The sequence below is a fragment of the Gallus gallus genome, chromosome 4 (assembly GCF_016699485.2).
Source record: "Gallus gallus isolate bGalGal1 chromosome 4, bGalGal1.mat.broiler.GRCg7b, whole genome shotgun sequence".
Classification (NCBI taxonomy): domain Eukaryota; kingdom Metazoa; phylum Chordata; class Aves; order Galliformes; family Phasianidae; genus Gallus; species Gallus gallus.
This window is the reverse complement of record NC_052535.1, coordinates 30,173,306-30,198,489: the sequence shown is the minus strand read 5'-3', so window position 1 is coordinate 30,198,489 and position 25,184 is coordinate 30,173,306. Positions and strand designations below refer to the sequence as shown.

At 40.7% G+C, this 25,184-nt stretch overlaps 1 protein-coding gene across 2 annotated transcripts; it reads right to left on the bottom strand.

Annotated features, from left to right (window-relative positions):
- Nucleotides 1-590: 590 nt before the first annotated feature.
- SMARCA5 (SWI/SNF related, matrix associated, actin dependent regulator of chromatin, subfamily a, member 5) lies at nt 591-23,684 on the bottom strand. Of its 2 annotated transcripts, none has more exons than XM_015276722.4 (24): nt 23,370-23,684; nt 21,141-21,215; nt 18,161-18,327; nt 17,369-17,469; nt 16,463-16,563; nt 14,491-14,670; nt 13,251-13,406; nt 13,019-13,150; nt 12,297-12,365; nt 11,618-11,727; nt 11,106-11,332; nt 9,830-9,951; nt 9,597-9,749; nt 8,258-8,390; nt 7,422-7,570; nt 7,065-7,184; nt 6,651-6,761; nt 6,005-6,118; nt 5,702-5,824; nt 4,366-4,498; nt 3,249-3,367; nt 2,416-2,628; nt 1,842-1,952; nt 591-889 (listed from the first exon to the last, which is right to left on the bottom strand). In XM_015276722.4, the coding sequence occupies exons 1-24, from the start codon at nt 23,499-23,501 to the stop codon at nt 824-826; spliced, it is 3,117 nt and encodes a 1,038-aa protein (XP_015132208.1). In that variant the 5' UTR covers nt 23,502-23,684; the 3' UTR covers nt 591-823. The 2 variants fall into 2 exon arrangements, with proteins under 2 accessions (XP_015132208.1, XP_004941010.1); XM_004940953.5 differs by having other exon boundaries at nt 21,302-23,456.
- Nucleotides 23,685-25,184: the final 1,500 nt, after the last annotated feature.

Sequence of the window (25,184 nt, the reverse complement as noted above, 5' to 3'; positions counted from 1 at the left end):
AGCTGTTTTGTTCTACCAGCTCAGCTGAACAGTGCACACAGCAGTGTGATAACACCACAGATCTCCCAGACCTTGAGTAAGAATCAGTTCTTTTCACAGAAATGAAGACCATCTCTACATCTACAACTGTTTTAGAGACCTGAGTTGTTACACTGTTTGCAGTTAAAATAATGCTACCATTCTTAGACCATTCTAAGGAAGAACAAGTTTCAGTGTTACTTAACTTTACACTGTTATCAATGGTAAGCAGAAAGTTGTTGTGATTTTGTTCCTGTATCACTGTTCATTCATTCTCAAGTGAAATACCTGGCAGTACCTCTAATGTCAAAGTACAAAGTATACTTGTGCATTAAAATTAAGTTCAATAATATTAAAACCAAAGTCACAGAAACTGTAAAAAGGGGGGTTGATTGGTGATGGCTTTCAGCAAAAACCAAACCAAACAACCCACCTTACCTGTTCAGTGTTTATAACATTGCATGTTAAAAACAAAACACAAATCCCACAACTCTGAGATGACCGAATAAATAATAGGTACTGAGGTAGTAGGAAGATTAATGGAAAAAAAAAAAAAGCCACGTAAAGCATTATTAATAAATGAAGCCTATTTATTATTTCAAGTGTTAATGGTAAAAAAAAGTCAGCACAGCTGTTGCATTTAAAAAAGTGAAACTACATTTAAGTACTATGTTTCTAGTTCAGTAAACAGATGAACCCGATGTCCTTTAATGACATAATAGTTGAGCATTATACAGTACATCTTATGAAGACCCGTAAATTAAAGAACTACTTTTTAAATTTAGTGATTATAAAACTTCTGCATTCACAGCTTTAGCTTCTTTTTTCTTCCACGACCATCAGGAGTACCATCCATTTTGCGCTTCTGTGCCTGGAAGGGAAGTTTTTCAAGTAAGATAATGTGACAGAAAAAGATCCATAACTGCATTTTGAGCCAAAACAGATGGAGATGGTTTAACCCGGGCAGCTTTAAAAATGTGATAAATCACAAAATGTAATGTGGCAGATATACACATCCCACACAGAATACCAGCTGTCTTATTATATTCTAACAATTCTGGAAGGGCATAATTTCATAGAGGACAGAAATGTTTAGAAACAAGTAAGGATGTTATAAAGCTTCCTTACTTATAGAATAATAGTTCTAGGCACCACTTCTATGAACGATTATAAGCAACAATTTTAACAACAAAATCTAGCCAAGAAAACAGGTGATTATTTCCTGTACAAAAAAAGGCCTGTGTGTTTCAAGCATATATATGCACTTGTTTTCCCACATCTAGCTCTTGGAGCCCATTTCATGACCAACCCTCTACACAAGGAATGCGAAGGCAGGCTCTGATGTCTAATTTGTAAACAAATCTGTAGCATTCTCAAAGTGAACTGAAAGGTTTGCACTGCCTGCCTACATATCCTGCTGTGGTAAACATCCATTTCTTTATGGATAAAAACTAATGAAAAGGCTAAATAAATCTCAAGTGTATTTTATAACGGTAAACTCATATAGCCTACCAACTCAGTGATCAAAAAACAAGGCAAGTGTATCTGTTCCAGGTACAGTTTAGAACCTGAACTTTATTTGCCATCCACAAGAGTAATAACTGAGTAACCGTGTGAACTTTAAGCGCCTCCTTTAAGCACTGCCCTAAAAGGCTTTTTGTTGGATGCTATTTTTAAATAATTTTAGATATCACTTTGCCCAGACAATCAGAAAAGCTCGCTGTCTTCAAGTCACTCCTTTTTTTTTTTTTTTTTTTTTTTTTGTAAAAAGGAAAGAAAAAAAAGCACAACCAAAACCAAAGCAGCACCTCTTTAAATCTTACCGAAGATGGTTTTGGTCCACGTTTCTTCTTTTCTGCCTTTTCCTTTTCTTCCAGTTCCATGTTCTCTCTTTCAATCAGGGTGATTAAAGTATTGCATCTCCTTTGTAGCTCCTAAATCACGCAACACAGTCACTCACTACTTTAGATTGCCACTCAGTGTAAACAGCATCATGTCAGAATACTAGAAATACCTCCAAGTTGTATGTTTTTTGTATTTCATGCAAAACCTTGGAAGTAGAAGGGATTAAACAAATACTCTAATGATGGTCATTATCTGGCTTCACAGCAATGGGTTTGATCACTGATGTTGGCTTTTAAAACAAATCTGTATTTAATTCAAATTCACGTTTATTGTGAAACACAGTAGTAACTTGAAATTTAAATTTCATCTCCCATGAAAATTTTATATTACTGCATTTACCATCTTAAAATTGTTGAAAAGTCTATAAAAATGTAATAAACTGTACATATGCACACACCTTACCCTTGCAGAAGCCATTTATTAAATCTGCTATATACCTGCAGTGTGTTGGTGCAGGTGTTCACAGGGAAGGAGCTGGAGATTAATACGTACCATTGCAGTTCTAGACTTGAGAAACCAGTCAAATCTGAACTGGGGGGAGTTTCGGATACACTGCCTTAATTCATCATAGACATTTTCTTTATCAAATCCTAGCTTGTGAAGCATACAGATTAAAAAGCGATCCTCCTCTTCAGTGTAATTCTTCCCTTTGTTAGTACCATATGATATTCTTAGCTGGTGGAAAGGGGCTTTGTATCTGCCAATCTGAACAAAACAAATAAGATTATACAAACTAAGAAACTGTGTACAATTAGCATGGAACTGTTTTCTGTAAAAGCAAAATAATCATGACAGGCAGATGAACAAAAACCAGGCTAGAAAACTAGATTTCGACCATCACCACACTGTAGGAACTGTAGGTTTTCTAGACACTGAATTTATTAATATCATCTAAACAAGCAGGTTTAGAAAAGTTTGTCAGTAATCTTTTGATTAACTGCACACTGCAAACTGGACATGACGTGAAAATTGTTGACATCTGCCAGTTTGGCTCGGATTCTTTTTGATCAGGAACAGTCAAAAATCACAAGAAAAGTAAAGTATGTGGCTCAGCTAAACCTAAAGTTATCATCACAGCTACCAGCCAAAATAGGAATTTTTCACCTACCTAAAGCATTTAAATTCAAAAGTAGAAACTGCAAAGGAATAGCACTTCTACAGAAAAGGAAAAGGTAGAACCGCTGAGGAATACGTGAAAGACAGCAATACTGTGCCCAACAATGTCGTCTTAATGCACTCGTAACATAGGCTGGGTAGTATACACCACAGCGTCTCGCCTCATTGGCGCAGGGAAATAAGGGCAGCAAGAAACACAGCAAAGATACCTTTGTGTCAAGTGCTTTTTTTATGCTGATCCGTCTCTGAATTCTGGCTTCTCCTCTTTCTATCTGAGCCATGATCTTCTCTATGTCTTGGAGTTCGTTGCACCTTTCCCAGAACACAGCTAAGAGAAGAAACACTGGTTAGATCTTTTTCATGGAATTAGGTGTTAGCCTTAACAGACAGTAGATGTTATTTCCTTTTATTAGAGTTTACTGATGTATAAAAAAGGTTGTGCCTTTGCCTGATAAGCTAACTTCGGTGCCTGGAATTGTGTTGCAGTATTGCAAATACTATTTTGAAGACCACAGATATAGGAGTATTCACTTTAAATGGGGTATGACATAGGCCAGAAATCTAATCTTGTTAGCCAATCGTCTCAAAAAAAATTAAAAGTCTTAAAAGTCTTAAAATTGAAAGTGACAAAACAGCAATACAGCTTTAGGGAAGGAAGTGGGAGAGACAGTGTAAGTAAGTAAGCCAAGACAGGAACAAGTGTCTAAAAGACAAGTAACTGTTTTTTTTTTTTTTTTAAAAAAAAAAAAAGAGTGTCACATCCATAAGTCAGCAGCTGTATACCAGTATAAATGTAATTGCTGAACCATGCAGCTGCACTGCACAGAAGGCACTTCTCTGACAGGCCAGGACTAAGGGGCCAACTGGTTCTCAGTCACAAAAACCAGCAGTTGTTATTCAGTCACAAAACATTTACAGTATCTCATGCTTTAACAATGTGACATACATAATAAAGGTATAATTATTTATTGTTATCGACCACTACTTGTTTGGTGAAAACAAATCTCTCCACCACAACACTTTTTGCTTAGCACTGCCTTTTACAAAACTTAGTGAGAACTGAAACCAGCACTATCCAATTAGAATATATTAAAGGATGTCAGTGACAGCTTGTGTGCAGGTCTCAGTACAGCTTTAACTATGCAGGGCTAAACCTGCTGAAATCCGTATGAGTAGAGCCCAACCCATCAGTACAATAATCCAATGAGATTTAAAAGAGCCATACAGGAAACCCACAGAAGTAAGTTGGTCAGCATGTGCACAGGCATTTCAAACTAGGAAAGCAGCATTAGATACCGAGTTGACTGTACTTGAAAAATAAGTTACCTGAATACTCAATGACTTCCTCTGGGGTTTTTCCTTCTACTTCTCGTGCTATATTTTCAATATCGTCACGGCCCCACTTCTCATTAGCTTTGATGAACTGGTTAAAATCTCTCTTATTCCAGTTAGTAAATCCCTTTGCAGCAATTAAAAGCAAACATTGCAAAATTCAGGATTTGTCCATCTCCACATTTGTTTTAACAGAATTTTTTTAAATGCCTGAAGAGTAACACTTGCATCATAGCAACAATGTAAACCTGTGCTTTTCCTGCTGTTTGATGTAGAAGAACAACATTTTTATATTAAACTCATTGTAATCTCCCTATGTAAAAACTGCCAAATGATTAGCACTGGTTCTCTAATTACTACTTTCAGATAAAATTATTTAGGTCATAAGTGAACCCCTTTAAGACTGAGAATCCCTCAAGAGAAGCAAGTAGTCTCTACAATGGCTTTATTCAGTCCAAGGACCACCCAGATATCATCAAGCTCCTGTGCCACCCCCAGACTCTTGCCCTCAGGATGCCTGTTGTGTAATGCTATTCGATAGGGACAGAAACAGCACTGCTGAAGTTATCAGCTGCCAAAATTGGCTAATGGCACATAGTATTAACATTAAAAAACTGGTACAAAGCCAGCCACACGATGATTTAACCACAGCTTGATTGTACCAATATTTACTAGCAACTCTTTCACTGCACTACTACTCAAACAATAGTTTGTCTTACCCACAGAAAATACAACACGATACCCAGACAAATAGGCATTAATCTACTTTGAATTATTTAAATGCACAAGCTAATAATCAGGTAGCTGCTTAGCTGATATCTTCTTTAAGAGCAGAACATTATTAACTTCAAATCATAGTTTAAGAAACCTGAGCCTTCAACCCACAGCACATAGTTACATATGAGAGTGGTGAGTAAAGAACGTGCTTCACACTATGTGAAAAAGGAGTACATTCAGCCTTGCATCTAGTTTGCATGGTTCTGCAACTGAGAAAAGATGTCACAGGCTACAGTCTGTGCAAACCTGTGAAGCCAGGCTCAGACACCGGATAGCTCTTAATCATTAGGCTTAAAAATACACAGAAGGTAGATCATGTCTGGTATACTCTGAATGCACTAACTACGTAGGTAGGCATCCTTCAAAAAGGTATCTACGCCCATCATTACAAACCTCATGTTAAACTCTTTTTCAGTAGTACAAACCAAAATGCGCAGCCTTTAATTACTTCAAATGTGGCATTTATAAATGGATGACAAAAAATTGTTCATATAAAGCAGTAAAACAAATCAAGCTTCAGATGATGTCAGTATCATTACAGAACCAACCATACCTGGGTTAGAAGCTTCTCTTTTTCTTCTAGTTCTTCATCATTGAGAGGTTCAGCCTCATCAATCTTAAGCTGCTCTTCCTTTTGCGCTTGGGCTGCATTTGGAAGATCAGGATTACGAGGTACCTGAAAGGTTTTACATTTAGATAGTCTGATGAGTTTTCACAGATGCTATTAGCTTCTCCGTTCTCCATACAATCTAATCGTTTGTTCAGCTCAACGTGATTTTCTTTAAGTTAATGTGAAAGGCGGGACAAGTACGTATACTCCTACTAATGTATTGATGCAAGGAGTGAATGTTATTACCTTGTACCCGATTGTTTTCCTGTAGTAGAGAATCTCTTTTTCCAGTAGTTCAAAGAGTCGTGGAGGAAAGAACTGAAAGTCCTGAACGTTTGGCTGTTTTGGAGGCCGTGGCGCCTGAAATACATAAAATGATTCTATTTGTCTCCTGTTTACAGCCAGAATCTGAGCTTAGTTTGTGAGCAGAAAAACCCTTTATTTTTACCAAAATTTATTGTCTTTACTTAAAGGAAGGTCACATTAAAACACCATGCGAATGTCTTACTACAACATGATGACTTCTACAAGTAAAAATGTGAACAAGAGCAGACAGGGTCTTTGAGGAAGAGGTTGGTGGAAAAAGACTCACATGTGCACCAAGTGAGCATACAGTCCATAGGTAAAGAAAAATGACCACTGCTTAAGAAGCAAAGTCGTCAAGTCTTTACCCTCCTGAACTCTTACATTACAGGTTTCATCCCTCTCTTACTCCTTCCTCATAAGCTTGTCTCAAATCCTTTAGATTTTTCTAAAATTAAACCCTTCAAGTGTCTCCCCAATTTATGAAAGTAAATAGAGCGATATTTATAAATTAAGGCCAGTTTCTTGCTTTCAGCTTTAACTTCTCACATCTATCCGAACAATTTATTCTTAATATTAGTCAACTCACCTTGGGTGCTTTTGGCTCACTGACGCGAAGAGCCTCTCTAAAGTAAGCATCCACAGCATAATTGGCTTTTCTTTCTCGTTTAGGTGGTTCAATCCACTCTGTAAATGCCATCTATAAAATAATGATAATAATGATAATAATGATAATAATGATAATAATGATAATAATGATAATAATGATAATAATGATAATAATGATAATATCCTACCACCCCCAAGAATTATCAAGACCAAGTCCTGTATAATATTCAGACCAGCTATTAATTTTATATAAAATGAAGCATACATCTATTTCATTAAATAATTTAAATTCTAAATTGTCTTTGAAGTTTTATTGTATTTTAATCAACACATTTTAAAGCAGGGTACAATCTTAGAAATCACTACTTTCCTCCCAAAGAAACATAAAGGTTACCTTCTGTTTTTCTCTGTAGTCCTCCCCTTCAAAATTATATACGCTGGATTCTGTATCCATTGTGAAGTTTCTGAGTGAGCTTTCACCCATCTTGGAAAGTTTTTCATTCATTTCTGCAGTCTGGGGGCGGGGGAGAGAGAAAAGAACATTAACAATTTTGAAATGTGCTTTCAAAAAGTTACAAAAACTCAGTTGCAACAGTAGGAAAAAAAAATGACCAATACAAAACTTCTCACTAAGAACAACCATATTTTCCCAGCTTATAACAAAGCTGTCATTTAGCAGTATACTCCTAACACCTCATTTAAGTCTACAGGGAAGTGTCTTTCTTTCCTTTTAATACTTCACTTATCTCACCTTTTTTGCACCTCTTTCCAAAATGTGATCTATATCTTCATCTGTAATCTCACTCTCCTTGGAGGCAAACACATGCGTTGCTCCATGTCTAATCATTTGCAGCATTTCATCCTTCCCAAGTTTATTCAAATTTTGATCCACCAGTCTTCCTAAGAGAAAAGCATTGGAAGGTAACAACATAAGGAGGAACAACAGAAGACTTCCCCCTCCTCTTAGCCTTAACTTGAAAATGCATCTCATGCAGGTAAATTCCACGTGGGAAAAATAAATAAATAAATAAAAAGCCAGCAAAATCTAGCCAGGAATGACATACACTTTGTTTTACAGTACATTAGTTGCATTTGAGCAATTTTGGCTGTGAAACCTTCTATATAAGCTTTATGTTATGGTGCATGGTTTGTTTCTTTTACAATTTCAAGACGAAACCTTGTTGAATAATCTTTCCATAATAAAGTTACTGATTCCAAACAAAGTAATCAAGAAGGTTATATCCTCATCACTTCTCCCTGCATATTAAATAAAATCAAGGCATTACTTTTTCCATTTCAAGAAGAGTAATTTTTTAAAACTGAATAATTAAAAAAAAAAAAAAGACATCTGTTTATATCCACTTTATTTCTGGGCAAGTAATCAGAAAGTTAATGAGGAGAAGCCTACCCCTGTTGTAAGTTTTCAAATGGATCAGGTCTTTGCACTCCATCTTCAGAGTACAGCTGAGGCAAAAGTAACATTCCCATTAACATTCACTTGATTTCACTATTTTAATTGTTTAAAAATAAAAAAACCAAAAAACTCATCCTGTGTACAGACTTAACTAATTGCCTGCATATACTTGCCTTGCTGAATGACTATGGAATCAAGGCGGAGTTTCATTTCTGCACGCTCCACTATCCTTTCTTCCACTGTATTGTCTGTGATAAATCTGAACACTCTTACAGTCTTTGTTTGACCAATTCTGTGAGCTCGATCCTAGGCAAAATAACATAAAAAAATGTAATGCTTGCTTTTTAACTCAAATATGTAATTATCATCAATTTTCATTACTTTCAATATACTAATTTGTAACACAGAATAGTGTAGGTTAGTTGCATCTTTACAGAAATCCCAGTAGTATGAGTACCCAAGATAGCATGTTCTTTGCATTTCAAGTTGGTGTTGGTTTTTTGTTTCTTTTTTAAAGTAATACCAACAATAAGTATGTCTGTAAGCACAATTCCTCAAAATAGCCTGGGGTTTTTTTTTGGTTAAATAACAAAGGGGAAGATTGGATGTTTCTGGCGTTATGTAACCTTCTGTAAATCCAAAGTACTTTAGCAATTGTCTCTGTACTGACCAAGAGGCACCTTTCTGAAAATCATTCAGTCATGCTATGAATATTTGAATTAAAAAAATACAATGCAACCTCACCTGACTGGTAAATCATTAACCACTACAAGAATTAGTATTCCGAACATACACCTTTAGTGGTAATTTGAACTACATCACTTTGGCTTCAAGGCACTGTTTTCATCAGTCTTTTAAGCTATTTTTGCTAGAATACTTGAGAAAGTACAACTTAATTCTTTCAGTTAAGAAAAGTGTAAGATTTGTCACTGAAAGATCTTGTTTGCCAATTAACAGGAGTAGATTTTAAATACCATCTTTACATTCTTATGTAATCATTTGCATTCTTTGTTTGTCAGTGTCTGGAGATGCATACAAGTCTACTTTAAAGAAAATGACAGAAGATCAAAGATGGTTGTGAACAGGAGCTTGCACATCTATTACCACCCAGAAGCAATTTTTGAAAACTGTAATTCAGTTTTTTATTCTCCTCTTTTCCAAGGTTTCAGTGAAGACAGTGAAAATACACTGAGCCTGACTCCCCAGAGAAGCAAGGTTCATAGTTGTGGAATCAAGACATGCCGTTAGTTTAGTTTTTAATGAAATCAGTCCTTCTTACTTTACTTTTAAACACTACGAGGAGTACCGCAACCTTTCCCCCCACTTAGATCACTGCATAGCCCAAACGTGACTAAGCTGCACTGGAACTGAAAACTAAGTCTTAAAAATACTACTTCTGTGCTAAAACAGGAGAAAGATCACTTCAACCCTAAAAATGCCACCACTGTACAACAGACACATTTATAGGAAAGTTACATGAGGAAAAAAGGACATTTCCATCTGGGTTCTTACCATAGCCTGAAGATCTACTTGTGGATTCCAGTCTGAATCATACAGAATTACAACATCAGCAGTAGCCAAATTGATTCCAAGACCTCCTGCCCGTGTACTCAACATGAAGACAAATTTTGAGCTACCAGGTTCATTATATGCATTAATAGAAGCCTAAATAAAGAGAACATTATCATCAGTTGAACTAAATGTTTTACAAATGCTATTTTTATGTAAGTGAAATACTTATATACCTGTCTTTCGTCATGAGGCGTTTGGCCGTCCAGTCTACAATATTCATAATTTCGCCACATACAGTAATCTTCCAAGATATCCAGGACTCTGGTCATCTGGCTGAAGATTAAGACTCGTGAACCTGTTTGGGGTAAAAAGCCTTTATGTTTTCTCCAAAGCTTAAGCTTCATCAAACACCCCAAGCTGCCAAATCAGAAACGGAAGGAGGACAGTTGCACGTACTATGAACAACAGTAGTTTTAAACAAAAGACTGATTTTAAAACTTTTCAGTACTATATATACATAAAATAGTATATGTTGAAAAGATGCTATTTTTACTGAGCAGCTATTAGAATGTGAAAGAACTAGCAATCCAATGTGACTTCAAACCCTTCTGCAGCTCTGCATTTTGTAATACACAGAAGTTGCTATCAAGTACTGCAAAGAGTTCCCAATGCTTTAAATATACACAATTCTGTACTCTTTAAATACAGTGCATATTTACCATTCAAATGGTATCTATTTGGGATGAGAGTGACATAGAAGATGCAGACCACCACCACCACACTATCTGAATATTTGTTGGATACTAAGCACAAACAACTTTCATGTTATCTAAGGCTGAGGTTTGGATTTTCTATTTTTCAGCAGTGTCTCCCCAGTCACAAGCTTTCCTCCACGTCTTTGGTGGCTTAACAGTAATATACTCCATACCTTTGTCCCTAGTATTGAAATGGTAAAATTTTTAAAATTAAAATAAATTAAATAAAATAACTGATGTGTTCCCCCATGGTTTGTCTTGAGGAATCTATTGAAAAAGCTCATACACTGTTCAAAGTCATATCCTGAAAGAACAACATTTCACACAGGATGCGACTTCAACCCACCATGAAGACTTGGAATATGAAATGGTACGTGATGATGAACCAAAGCAGCAGCTAACATACCATGTCTTTATGTTATACATAGCCAATGTTGCTGAGAAAACAAACCTAAAACCCAGACCAACTGATGCTTCTGTGGCCTCAACTTAGCTGGAAAACAAACATAGACACACCAAAATCCCCTTCAGAGTCACAAGAAGCTGTAACAGACTATTGACTCAGTTATTTATGAAGTCACTATCAACTATTTTAGATACAGTGCTCAAGAAGCTGGTATAATGCTTAGAAATCACCCATGATCCTTTGTAACGTGCTGCTTTTTGTTCAGGAGGCACAAAGACTCTAAGTAGTACTGATTTTCATTTTTATCCCTGAACTAAACAACACCTAAACATCAACAAAGATGAGTACCTTGCTCTTTCAGCTTCGGTAGTAATTTGTCCAGTACTACCATCTTGCCACTGTTGGTGACCAAATGCATATCTGTTGTGTAAGGTGGACCGGGTTCTGCTCCATCAAAGAGATAGGGATGATTGCAACATTTTCGCAGTTGCATTAGGATATTCAGCAGTCTCATTTTGTCCAGCTTTCCAGCAGAATTCAAAATATCTATATCCTTCATTAAGATTCTTGTATACCTAGATGAAAAGAAGAAAAAAAGAAAACCTTTTGTAACTATAAAACAAAGTTGCCCTTCATTAAAATAACATGGTATAGTCAAAAGCTCACCCCCTCTAACTTCATTGGGTAACTCACTCTGATCTGCACATTTTTGTCTTTATCCAAGTGTCATAAGAAAAAAAAACAGGAATTTAGTATAGTGTATAGCGGAAGGAATTAAATTGAGTTCCACGCAATAACTGAGTCATAAGCAGCATATTCCTTTGAACCTCAACCACAGCACACTCAAGTATGTGAATTACCATTCTCGTTGCATTTTGCTGAGACCCACGTAAATTTTGACTTCCTTCTTTGGAGGTAAACTTTTCTCTACATCAGCCTTAATGCGACGTAAAAGGAATGGTCGTAAAACCTGAAAGAGAATGCATCATTAACTGTAGTTTGGAAACTAAATGTTGAACCAATCAGTAACAGCACTGCAGATATTCTCTCCTCTATGCACTCAAATGCCAGAGCTATTACCCGATCATCTGAAAAAGCTATCAATATAGGCAGGCATACATGGGAACATACATCAGTTTTCTTTGGAAGACTCCAAATCTTCTAGGTCATGACTTTCAGGACAAGACTTCTAAAATTTTCCAATCTTTTGGTAGAAAACTCCTGACCAGTTAGGTGATTTTTTTTTAAACCTTGCTTAACTGAAATCTTTGCAGTGCCTTGAAAGCTAACATTTGAAATGCAAGTATCTTCAGAGCCTTGAGAGCCAGAAGAATATACTCTTCTCTCTCTCTCTCTCTCTCTCTCTCTCCCCAGAAAAATAATTTTCTTTTCAAGAAACTGATATGTTTTGTGTTTTTCTGAAAACCTGACACAGTTGCTGGAATAAGCTCTTAACCCTAATATCTCATCACAAGAAGTATTAGAAAAATTATAACCCAGCTTAGGTAAACATAAGACACAAAAAGCACGAACACTTACCATATGGAGACGTTCCACCAACTTTTGATCCCCTAGACAGTTGTTTGTATCAAACCATGAATCAAAGTCCTGTATCAACAAAATAATTGACATGTAAGAGCTGTTCTTTCAAGATGCAGTATCATTACAATGGGGAATAAATGCGACTCAAGTGATTCTGTTAAGCAGCAAATAAATAACCACAAAACCCCCTTTGGTGTTAAAAATAAATAAATAAATAGAATCCAAGTAAAATTCTAGTGTAACAAGTCATGAGGCTTCCACTTCTACAGTTGTTACAAAGAAGTAATGAAACAGTATTGTGATGCAGTTCTTTTGCTCAGCATAGGTACTACTTAATGAAGCCTACTGTAGAGTACATAGTATCTTGCCAACACACAAGGAAGAAATAATACGGCAACTTCCAGTTAAATGTAATAACTAAGTTGCTTTACCAATATTTAATCCTACTGTGATACACAGTAGAGATCATCTTCACACTGTAATTTGAAACACCTCATATCTACAATGCTCACAGTAGCCCTTAGAAACAGCAAAGCTGTAAAAATTAGTTTACCTACTATTCTTACAAGATGCAATACTGGAAGCATTTACTGGCTGTCAATCTATCACTATAAATAACTGATAATCCAAACTACATACACAGATACGTTGAGGTCTGTTTTGAAATCTGGAAATTAATTTTCAGTCACTTAATTTTACTAATCACAATTAAGACTTACTTCAGATGAATTAAAGACATCCGGCAAAAGGAAGTTAAGAAGTGCCCAGAGTTCATGTAAGTTGTTCTGAAGTGGAGTTCCAGTTAGCAGCAGCCGATTTGTGGTCTTAAATTCTCTCACAATTTCTGATAACTGAAGGAGATTGAGACATCAGCGAGTATAAATACATTACTGGCACTGCCATCACTTCGCAACACAGAAGGAAGTCTCTCTCAGTAAAAGGATAAATTACCTTTGATTTTTCGTTTTTAATCCTGTGGGCTTCATCTATGACTAGATATCTCCAGTTAAACTTCTTGAATACTGATTTTTCTTTGATAAGCATTTCATACGATGTTACACAGACATCCCATTCTCCTGGCAACAACACGTCTCTGACAAAGGCAGCCTAGACAGCAAGGTGACAGTTCTTTAGTGAGGCTTTGTCAAAATTAAAACAAAAAGAGCAGTAACACTGCTAAAATTAAACACAAAACAAACAAAGAAAACCACTGCTGTTAAATTTGCAAACATTATAGAGTCAATTTAACATACAACCATTTTAAGGATATACGGTTGTTAAGAGGTTAACTCACGTGAGTGAGAAATGCAGCAAAGAACAAATTTTGGGATTCTAAAAAGATACACGGCAAAAATCACAGGGTATCAGATCTGGATCGGTGACTTCCAGAACTACTTAAAAGTTTCAGTATTTTTTTTAATTTCCAACCCAACAAATACCAAAAGTAGACCTAAGTGCCCTTAGAATAATAATCTAAAAATTCTGCTGCCAAAACTGTAAGTTTAATGCCATTGGCAACGACTCCCTCCATAAATAAATAACTCCAGCTGACACGTCTATGATGTGCCACCACAGTCCGTGTTTTTCAAAACAGAAATTTTCTTTGCTGAAAAACTAGCAAAGAACTGATGATACTGAAGTAACAAAAAACAAATGATTGAAATAGTAAGGCCATAAGCAGCTGAACTTATAATTCTTATAATTGACAAAATGCAAGCCAAGTAGGATTTGTTAGTAGTTTCCTCCAACCAACCCACCTTGTCCCATCCCAACATTAAGTTGACAAACATTTTCAGAAGCCATTCCTTGATGAGAACCCACAATCCTCCTAAAAACTACTGTTACACTCAATATGACAAACTGTATGTAGCAGAACACAAATGATTTATATCCAGATGTATATATTCACACAAATGAAAGCGTTTTACATGAATCATCTCACTTCCTTATTTTACAATTGTTTCTGTTCATGTTCTACATGGAAAGAAATGTAAGGTGACAAAGCCACAGCTGCAAAACATACATGTGAATTCTGAGTCAGTTACATTTCAAGTAGGTAGCACTTGTGAGTCTTAAACTACTCAACACCTGGAAATCCAATTTCCTTCCCTGTGAAGGAATGGTAAGAGCAGCAGGATCACATGCTGAATTTACTGTGTGTGAACACAGGAACAATAACATCCAAACTTACTCTCTGGTCTTTGTCACCTATCAAACACACTGCTCGAAGCGTAGGTACCCATCTCTTGAATTCATTCATCCAGTTATGTAGGGTGGACTTGGGAACTAACACCATGTGAGGACCAGGAATATTTCTGTAGTGTTTCATATATCCAAGGAGAGAGATTGTCTGCAGTGTCTTCCCAAGACCCTTTAAAAGATATTAACATGTCAGGAATAAAAAAACTCTTTGCGAACACCTTTAAAAAGCTCAGCAGGGAGCTCTGAGCACACTATACAAAATGCAGCAGCCTCAGCAAGTGGATAAGATACACTAAAAGACAACAAAAGGCATCAACATTTTAGTTAGTGGAACCTTATGCATCTTCCCACAACTTTACAACAGAAGAAGTACTAGAGTAGCATTTTCAAATGTGGAATTTTGAAGTTAGAACTTTATCTTTTCCTTCAAGACAAATTCTTAAAAGTTAAGAAAACAATACTTCGAGTAATTTATTTTTGTAGATTAGGTGTACTCAGTTTATTTATTTAGAGCTCAATGTTACAAACTGACACGTATTCTCTTAAACTTGAAATTCAGTATATAATTAAGACACTGGTAGGCCAAATGTATCAAAAGAGAAAACAGATACTGAGCTGCTTCATAATTACTTTCTAAAGCACTGTTGACTATTGAATAGAATTACCTTGTATCTTCACCACATCACTTTAATTAAAACAAAACTGAAAATACTCAAAACTCAGATCATCCATATTAACTGAATAATTCAAAAGATTGCAAGACAGATACACAGAATTTAAGAAACAACAAAACAAAACCAAACGTTAATGCAGGTTATTTTTGCTTCCAAAATTCAAGTCTTTGCCTTCAAAATGATCACATTCCACCTGGTGCACAACATGGAGAAGTGCGTGCAGGCAACGTGAAAGGTCTTTAGAATTTATAAATAACTTACTACAAATGCATTAAAAATATTTAATAGCAAAGATTTGAACTCCTCAATCCAAAATGGATTTTGGAATAGCACAAATCCAAGGACTTACAAAGTTTCCCACTCTTCTTTGTTGATGCAAACTCACTCCACTCAGAACTAAACTTAGCAAAGAAAATCCTCTATTCAAAAGCAGCTATGCTGAAGAAAACACTTGCTCTATTTCGAAATTAAATGTCATGAAATAATAACTTGAAGTTATTTGCCTCTAATTTACCTTGAAGAAATTTCATTATACAGAAGAGCAGCTATCAGAAAGTTGTGAGAAATGCATCACACCAGAACATAATTCTGTTGTGTTTTTTTTTCTCCCTTAGCAGTTCCTTATGAAAATCAGATATAATTAAAATCACTTCAAGGACAAAAGTCTGTCTGCTCTCAAATCACCAGAATTTATTTTCCCTCCATTTCTCATCCTTTCAGGAAAAAAGAACGAAGATGCTATGGCCAGCACTGACTGAGTTGTCCACAGCTATGGTGTAAAAACTGCTCCCTGACTACATCTATCCTGGAAAGTTTCCCACTGGTGCAGTTCTTCCTGCTGAGCACATCAATCCACGAAGGACATGTGTATTGCAATCTGTGCTTTGTATCCTAGGAACAGGAAGTGTGCCCGCATTTCTTGCTCTTTTCATACATGATGCTCTCTTTACAAAGGCAGCCTCATAATACCACAGCAAAATAGCTGTGATGTAGAGAAAATAGAAGGAACATATCACTCTATAGAATGCCTCACCTTAATTTCACTTTTCTAAAGTTTAACAGATTCCTTCTTTGTATGTCTGTTTCTAAAAGTCTATTTATTTGAATTAACATACCTGTGAAATTGTTTTAATATTAGCAATCTAAAACATAATAGAAAAACAACATTGGGAAAAATATATTGTATTTTAAAAATAGAATTAAAAAAACATCCATGGCTGTACTAAAATTCCATTGTATTACAGGTGTTAACAAGTCCCCCAGTAGAAATACAGGTTATATACGTACCATTTCATCTGCTAGGATACCATTGATGCCATTTTCATATAAAGAAATGAGCCAGTTCAGTCCTCGGACCTGATAATCACGCAGCTTTCCCCATTTAACATCTAAAAGACGTGAAAGAATAGACAAAGACTGAGGGTGGTGATGCACTGGAAGAGGATGCCCAGAGAGGCTGCGGATGCCCCATCCCTGGAGGCATTCAAGGCCAGGGTGGATGTGGCTCTGGGCAGCCTCATCTAGTGGTAGGCAACCCTGCCCACAGCAAGGGGGTTGAAACTATATGATATTTAAGGCCCTTTTCAACCCAGGCCATTCTATGATTTGGGAAGACTTGTCCAAGAATTTCACCTTTCCTTGCATGCCAACTGACACTGATTATCTAAGCTACAGAACTAAATCAAGTAGTAAATGTCATGCAGTAGATTCCAAGGACAAAGCAGACTGGAGACAGTGAAAGGTTCATTTTGTTTCTGATTTCTGCAACGACACAAATTGTACAGATATTCTAATTCTATAATCCCCCAAAATCAGAACACTGTTGCAGTAGAAACGTTATGTACTTCAAGCTGAATCACAAGATGAGTTAGAACTGTGAAAATTTTAAGACCACCAACTTAAAGCTAGCTCTCTCCCAGTAACTACAGTATAGTAATTGGATTTCTAAAGCACAAGACTGACTGAAGCATCTTTCTAGCCTGAATATAAACACTCCCCCGCCAGTCTATTTTGTTCCATCAGAGTGGTGCTGGTTTTTTTCCCCCATTTTCCTCCCCCCGCCCCCCCCCAGTTGAGTCTTTTTCGCTTTGAGTAGCATGAAAATAAATTCCTGTTTAAACCTGACTTTCAGGCTTGACTTTTGAAGGGGAAAACACTTTGGGTGGGGGAAAAAAAATTAAAGAGGAAACGCACATGATGGAGATTCTTCAAACCGAGTGCAGACGTTGGTCGTCTTGGAGCTTTCTGTTAACAGCTCCTCATCTTCTTCCTGTTCTGTTCGACGATGGCGATAGCTGAAAATACAAGAAGTAAGCTTTCTGCTGAACTATTCAAAAATTTAATGGGACTGCAGTACATGTGAACACCTAAAGAAGCTTCTTGCAAGAGAACTCTTAAGGTAAGCTGATGAACTGAAATGCTTTTAACTCTTTAGAACAGGAGCTTCTTAATGATAGGACACCTGCCAGATTGTGACTCACATTGTGAGCAAGGTCAAGTGTTAGGGCAAAGTGACTAAAAGGGCTAAAACGCAAAGTCACCGCACCAGTACTGGTCTTGAACTACAAGCCAGGAAACGACACCTGTGCTTCAAGGTTGTGCAACATCTGCCAGAAGCTGCAGAATTAGCACAGACATACAAGCTACAATGAAGGCGATCCACTTCTGTAGATGTGATTTTCAAGGTGCCTCTAAGACGCACTGTGTTACCCATGAACTCTAACAAGTTACAGCCATGACTGCTTTACTCTTCCGCCCCCGCTTTTTTTGGTACTGGAATACTTTCAATTGTGATAGCACTTTGCCACCACCACAGACTCCTTGTAACTCCTAGACTTCTTAAACAATTTACAAGTGGGCAGTTGGGGGGAAAGAAACAACCACAATTGTACAGACAGGACAAAAGCTGACAGGGTTAGCTTATGCTTCTAAAGCACAATAAAATCCTTAATTACAGTACAAGCTGGTCTACATGTCATCACTCACTCGCCAACTGACAGCAAGTTCTGCTTCTCATCCTTCTTTATTCGTGGACGTCCTGGTTTCATTTTCAAAGGTGAAGTTGGAGTTTTCTGAGCAGCAGGCTGAATGAAGTGAGCAAACAGCTCAGTCTGCTTCAACAGATACTCAAATCTGTTTGCTCTGTCTGTTTGCTGTTGACAAGGGAAATTAAGCAGAAGAAGTGTGAGACATTACAATATGCATTCATTTAAAAGAAAAAGACAACAAATGCTTTTTAAACAATAAAAATTCTCATATCTTCAAATACATACCTATAATAACAAAAAAGAGATGATTAACATCAGCAACGTTGCTGACAGATTCTTTCACTAAGTCAAGGCCAACTGCTGCTACACGTTAGGATCAAAGCTGTCAAACAGACCTGCACTAAGACTGAAATCTGACTGGTACTCAGAGTGTGTGAGTGTCACTAAACAAGGCGGCAGAGCCCCTTTAACAACCTCCTCCCATCAAAAATTATGGTCCTATTCCCAGAGAGGTACTCCCACCCAACGTGCACAGGATTCTTCACCAAACTCGTTCACCTCACCAACCTGGCAGCAACCACTCTCTTTTCTACCACATTAGCATCCTGGCTGCTTAGTGAGATCACCACCTCAGTGTGGTGTTGGATAAGTACAAGAGTTGGCATGAAAAGGGGCTGGGGTTAGCAGAAAAGCCCATAGCTAAAACCAGTAAACCAATTTCAGCGACGAAGAGCCATTACATATGCTCAGCCTAAGATGACAGAGTGCACTGCTTGATATCAGTCACTTTTTTGCTGCACAAAAAAGGTGATAGGAAACAATACGTAAAAGGTTTAGGTCCTTTGAGACAGGTTCTGCTTGGAATCAACACATCTTCCAAGTATCCTGAGTTTACAGGAACTTTAGAATTGGCAATCAAGAGAGAAGACAGCTCCAAGTTTAAAAGCAACCACTCAGACCTTCTGCCAGCTGCCACAACATAACCTGGTATTTAGCAATATACACAGCTACAGGAAGCCACATTTCTTGGTAAAAAGGAACGTGTTCCAGACTTTGGCAAAAGCAATGCCAGCCCTCTGAGTATTTGCCTCTTGAAGCAGATCCTGTGCTACATGAAAGACAGAAAGATGGGATGAGAGGAGACAAGAATATCCTCTATGTACTAGAGGACTCAGAGACACTCTAACCACAGTTACAGCTTGACTAACACAGCTGAAATCCACATCCAATAAACAGTTCCTGTTTATTCCTCATATACTTTTTTGCTTACTCTATAACTGTTTCTGAAGTCTAAACTAGCTGAGATCTTACTGCTATCCAAATTGCCAACCCTTATTTGTTTCACTGGGTGCACAAAAGATAAGAAATACAAACTGCATTCTAGAAGCTTCCTCTTTCTAATGTATTAGCAAGGAACTGGCCGTAATTTTTGGCAGCACACAAATACACCGCAACAATTTTCAAGGTGCGTCAGGGTGTTCCCTTAAGAGATGAGAAATGTTGTCCGTATCTTTAAGGCAGGACACAGACAAGAATAGGTTGCAGTACACAATCTTGAGCTATTCTGCTACCTACAGAGACAGAGAAACTTCTTCTCTTTTCTTTTGCAGTGCATCTTCTGACTATTTTTTTTTTTTTTTTTGTTACAGTAAAATGTGATCTTCCTTGTCATTGTGCCTATTTAGAGCCTGGAGGAGGCAAATCCAAGTTTGCCTTCTTCTAGGAAGTAGCACAAAGAACTTAGCAGAAGACTGGGTTATTTTCAGTGCTAAGAAGAAACACAGGAAGTAGCAGATTACAAGAATCAGTTTCACTTTGCTATGAAGAAATTCCACATGTAGTCACAGGCACCGGGATTAGGAGCAGGAAAACAAGAAGGAACAGAGGAAGAAAATGTGACACAATGGTAAGGAGTGGAAGGCTCCATCTACTACATTTGGGATATCACGAAAGGACATACAGGATGTTTTCTCCTATCTAATCTGAGACATGGAATTACCCATTTTCAAGTCTGAGGAATCTAAACTGGAGCTTCATAAAGAATAAATTAGATTCCTGACAAACTAATAAAATCCCTTTCAGTCTAAACAATGTGAAAGGGCTGAAGAGCTGGGGAAGGCTTACAGTCAGCACTCACACTGAACAGCAAACCTCTTCTCAGCCTCCTGTGAATTTTCAAAGCTAACTTTTATTTACTTTGCTCATATACTGTACTGTTTGAAAGAAACTCCCTAATGTGAAGTGCCCCTGCCAGAGTACATTTCAACTGAGAATGAACACGGTGACTACTCAAAGCCTTATGCCCTCCTCCCCTTTTTTTAATTGATTTCCCACTCCTCGCATTAAAATTAATGTACTTTTCCTATAGGGGGACTCCTACTCCTGCAGTTCGAAAACAGATTTGGAATTATTTTCCTGTGCTGAACAGTGATACGTAAAAGATCCTAGCCTTCAACTGATGCCATATACAGAAGAAACTGAAGTAGCAGCCATTTAGGAACCAACAGATGCTTTCCTAGAGAATCCTTCTGACCGAGAAAGTGAATGCTCAACTCTTTGTTATCCTCCTTGTCTACAACTCTACACCCAACATCAAAAGCAGTGTGACCCATTCCTTTTCATTACTCTTTTTAAATTTAAGACCCTGGAATACTTCTCACTACTCGATTCTTATAACTTCAAAGCTGCTCAGACAATGTTTCCAAGAACAGCAAAACACATTCATAGTTATTCCCATTGAAAACCACAAGGAAATACAGAACAAAATGCTGAAAATAAAAACAAAATTGGATTGTGGGTTTTTTTGTTGGTTTTCTTAGGGGGGGGAAGGGGGGTGTTGGAAGGGGTTGCTTGTTTTAAATTACTTAGACATTTCTGAATGACCCAACAAAGTCTTACAAAGCCAATTGTGCTAAACTTAGCAGAACACTAAGTCCCTAAGTACAGGATAGCTGTATGCGTTTCCCAGTGTTACATACCATTTTCTCTTCATATGTAGGATCTGCTTCCTGGATTTCTTTCGGTTTTCCTGGTGATGCATCATTAAAAGATTCCTAAGATGAAAAAAAATTAAAGATAACTCATTTTCTGAATAAGAGAGCATACCTATATAGGAGAGAATAAGCTCACTGCAAATTACCATCTATCCACATCAGACGGCACATCCACCTTTCGCTGCTCTGATACGGTTAGCCTCCTATTACTGTAAAGTGACCCGGAGCTGGATCAAAGATCCCTGCCACAGGGTGCAGGACAGAGCTAGCTCTGCCTGACCCAGTTCAGCTCTATTGTAACCGCATCCCACCCAGGTGGCTGAGGGACCAGCTGTGGTGCAGCAGCTCAGCAGGCCACCTCAGAGTGCTGAGACAACGACTCCTACAGCCGGCTGTGGAGGGTGCTGGGGAAGAACTAGCTCTGGTCCTGAAGGAAGAGTGCTTCCCTGTTTTTTCCCTTTTTCCAGCATATCCCAATTTCTCATCATACTGTACCAAAGGAACAAATCTAACTAAGAACCTGGGCTGCAGCTCTGTCCTGAAAGCAGCACAGGAATCTAGAGAAACTGCACTTTTCCATTGCTTGGTTTGAAAAGTCAAACCACTGTTATCTCCGACACCATTGCTGGTAACAGGAGAACACGCTGGCAGGAGGGGCAGTCCTCCCTTCAGCCCATTCCTGCCAAATCCTTCACCTACTGCCTTCAACTGCTCCTTCCAACCAGTGTGTTTTTGTCCTCGTCTTGCCTGATGCCAGGTTAGTTCTTTCCCCATCATCTCCCATATGTAATTATTTCACCTTCTGCTCTTAGACCCCAGACGACAGGGCAACCACTCTCCGCTAAACCACACCAAAACAGCACGTTACACAGTAATTCCTGAAAGGCTCAGGAACAGAAACAAGCACAGTGCCCTCAGAACCACCGTTAACCATCTGCTCGGCTGAGCCAAGTGAGAGCTGAACGCAGTCCTTCCCAGCCAGCGGAGAACAAAGGCAGAAGTACAAAACACCACTAAACAAAGGAAGGCAAAACACGGGGTGTTTGTGGGCGGCTCCTCGCACAACTCTGCAGGTACAGCCCACGGAAATGGAACAATCCTAACACAGGTACCTCCTCCACCAGCCAAAATACAGAGAACATAAAGTCACAGCTAAGGGTCTCCTAAGCTTACACTGAACCTTTCTACTCTCCTCCCGCTGGACTTAGCTGACAGCCGGCCACCCCTGTGCTGCAGGCAGGGCTGTTGGAACTTTTGTGCCTCCTCCTTCTCCAGATACGCTTGCAGCAAGGAACACCGAGGCGCAGCAGCACGCTGCCAGACCTCCTCACGCAGCTACAGCCTCAGCCAAAGAGGCAGGAAGCCGGCGTGCCTCTGAGGCGCTCGGGACTACCAAGAACCAGCCAAACAGAAGCTTCGCCGCGCGCAGGGCTCTCCCCCACGAAGAAGGAACTGATCAGCGGGCCCAGAAGGAACCCGCGCCTCGCAGCTCCCACGCGGCAGCCCCAGCCCGGAGGCGCCCCGTTCACGCAGGTTGCAGCAGGACCCGTTTCCCACAGCGCCCCGGCTCCTTGCTCATCTGGAAAATATGGCATTCACGAAGGCGCTGGGATGGCGGAGGCCGCCCCGCGCGGCGTGACTCAGAGCTCCGCGCGGGGAGCAGGACCGACCGGTTTCCTCCTATCGCCCCAGACGCAGCGCCGCGATAAAACCCGCATCTCTGGGACCCCGGAGGCGCCCGCAAATAAGCACCTGCTGCCAAAACGGTAATAAAAAAGTCCCAAGAACCCCTCCGCCCCCAAAAAGTTAAAGACCGCTTCACAGCGCCGAAGTTTCAGCGCCGCGAACTCGCTGCCGCCACCGAGGCGCCCGGCGCCGCTGGGGAGCGTTACTCGGAAGCAGCGCGTCGCAAACCCACGCGGGAGCTCTCCGCGCTCCGCCCGGGGCGGCTGCAAACCGCGTCCGCGGGGGACGACCCCCCCGCCCGGCCTCAGGAGCGGCCCCACCGAGCTCCTCCGCGGCGGAGGATGGCGGCGCGCGGCTCGGCGCGGCACGGCCGTCCCGGGGGCGGCAGGCCGCCCCCCGCAGGCGCCGCGACGCACGGCGCGGCCCCGCGCCCGCCCCTCCATTGTCTCCCGGGCCGCCCCGCCGGCCCTCGTGGCGGGCACCTGCCGCCGGCAAGGTACGCGGGGCCGCCGCCGGAACGCGCCTCACCTCCATCGCGGCGTCGGCTCCGGCCGGCCCGGCGGGAGCCGTCTCCGCGGCCTCTCCGCTGCTGGCTCCCGGCGGCGCGGGCGGCTCGTCCAGCGGCGGCGGCGGCGGCGGTCCCTGCTGCCCGGCGGACATGATCCCTTCCCCGCAGACGGCGCTCGGCCGGGACACGGGCCGGGCCCGCGCCCGGCTGGCTGCGCGCCGGCTGCGAGCGGCCTGGCGGCGGGGTCGGGCTGCTGCGAGCGGAGCCCGGTGCGCGGCCGGCGGCGGAGGCCCGTCCCGCTGCCGCCCCGGCTTTCTCGGCGGGATCCCACCAACCAGGAACCGAGCCGGCAACCCGCTCTCGCGAGAACCCGGCCTCAGCGTGCGGAGCGGCGGGAGCGAGCGCGTCTGCGAGTCGCCTCCTCTTCCTCCTCAGGCCGCCGTTGGAGCCGCTCCTCTCGTGCCCGCCCTCGCGAGCGCGGCCACGCAACAGCCGGAGAGGGGCGGTGCTGCCTCGCGCGCGCGGGCGGCTGTGGGGGCCGGTAACGGCCGAGCCGCCGCGTGCTGAGGGCCGCGCGCGGGTTGGGGGGGGGAAGAGGGCGGGACCAGCGCGGCGCCGTCACAGGCGGGCAGGCAAAGCCGGCTCGTAGCTCAGACAGGGCACACATGCGTGCTCGTCCACGCCAGCTGCTCACGGAGGCACAGCCCGCGCCCCAGCACTCCTTCACACGCCATGACTACGCGTCGCTCCGGCGCGGGTACACCTGCCTTAACCGACTGCCCATGGAGGCACGGAGCGAACGTGCGCGTAGTGCAAGCACGTAGGGAGGAGCGATGCCGAGACAGCTCTGCTGTGATTACAGCTCTGACTTTAAATTGCCAAGGAGTGGAAGGAATTTGTTTTGACACGTCCCAGTGATTGTGTCACTCAACGCCTGAAAACAAGAATAACATGGCAGAAATGTTCAGCTGTCCCTAGAATAGGATTTCTCAACTCATGCTTTCCACTGCTTGTTTACCCTCATCACAGAGGAGAACCCAGTCCCAGGGCTCTGCTGGAGGCCGGCCTCTGCATTCAGAGACAGCTTTCATTTCTCAGTGGAAGTTGTAGCAAATTACACCGATTTTATTCATGTAGCTACCTGTACTAATCTAACAGTTGTAGTTTTCACCCGCTCTCCTCAGCTCCATCTTCTAGAGCTGCCTCCAGTGATGCCACACACATAGTGCAGGCAGGACAGAGGGCTGGGAAGGACCACACAGTGCACTTCTGGTTTCTCACTGTCTCCCAGGAAAAGCACTCAAAACCACAAGTGGAAGATCCCTGGTGAAGAAAAGTGTGGCTTTTAGGAAGAAATCGGGCACTTGGGAAGAGATGGAGATGTTTCAGCATCACCATTTATCAGTTTAAAAATCACCAGGTCGGATCATACTGGCTGGTGGGAGATGAGAGAAGTTTCAGAGAAGGGAGGAAAGTACCATCTCCATCCCAGCCTCACTGAACCTGGCCATCCAACAAGGCAGGGTGTAGTGCTAGGATCCTCATGGGCCTCAAAAGATGTTCACCCATGTGGCAAAATTATTTTCTCTTCCTGGATACTACCTAGATAGTTTATCTATCTCTCTTGCTTCCTCCTTTATCATAAACAGAGGAGAATTTTTGCTTCAAAGTTTATTGCGGTAAAGTGTCAGCCCCAAGTATTTCATTCACATAAGGCAGAACATTGTCAAAAAACATCCCAGCCAAAACCTCTCTACAGAGGCAGGAAATAAAATTGGTCTTGCAGCTGTACAGAACTTGGAACATCATAGGAGTATTCCTTGATAACCCCAATA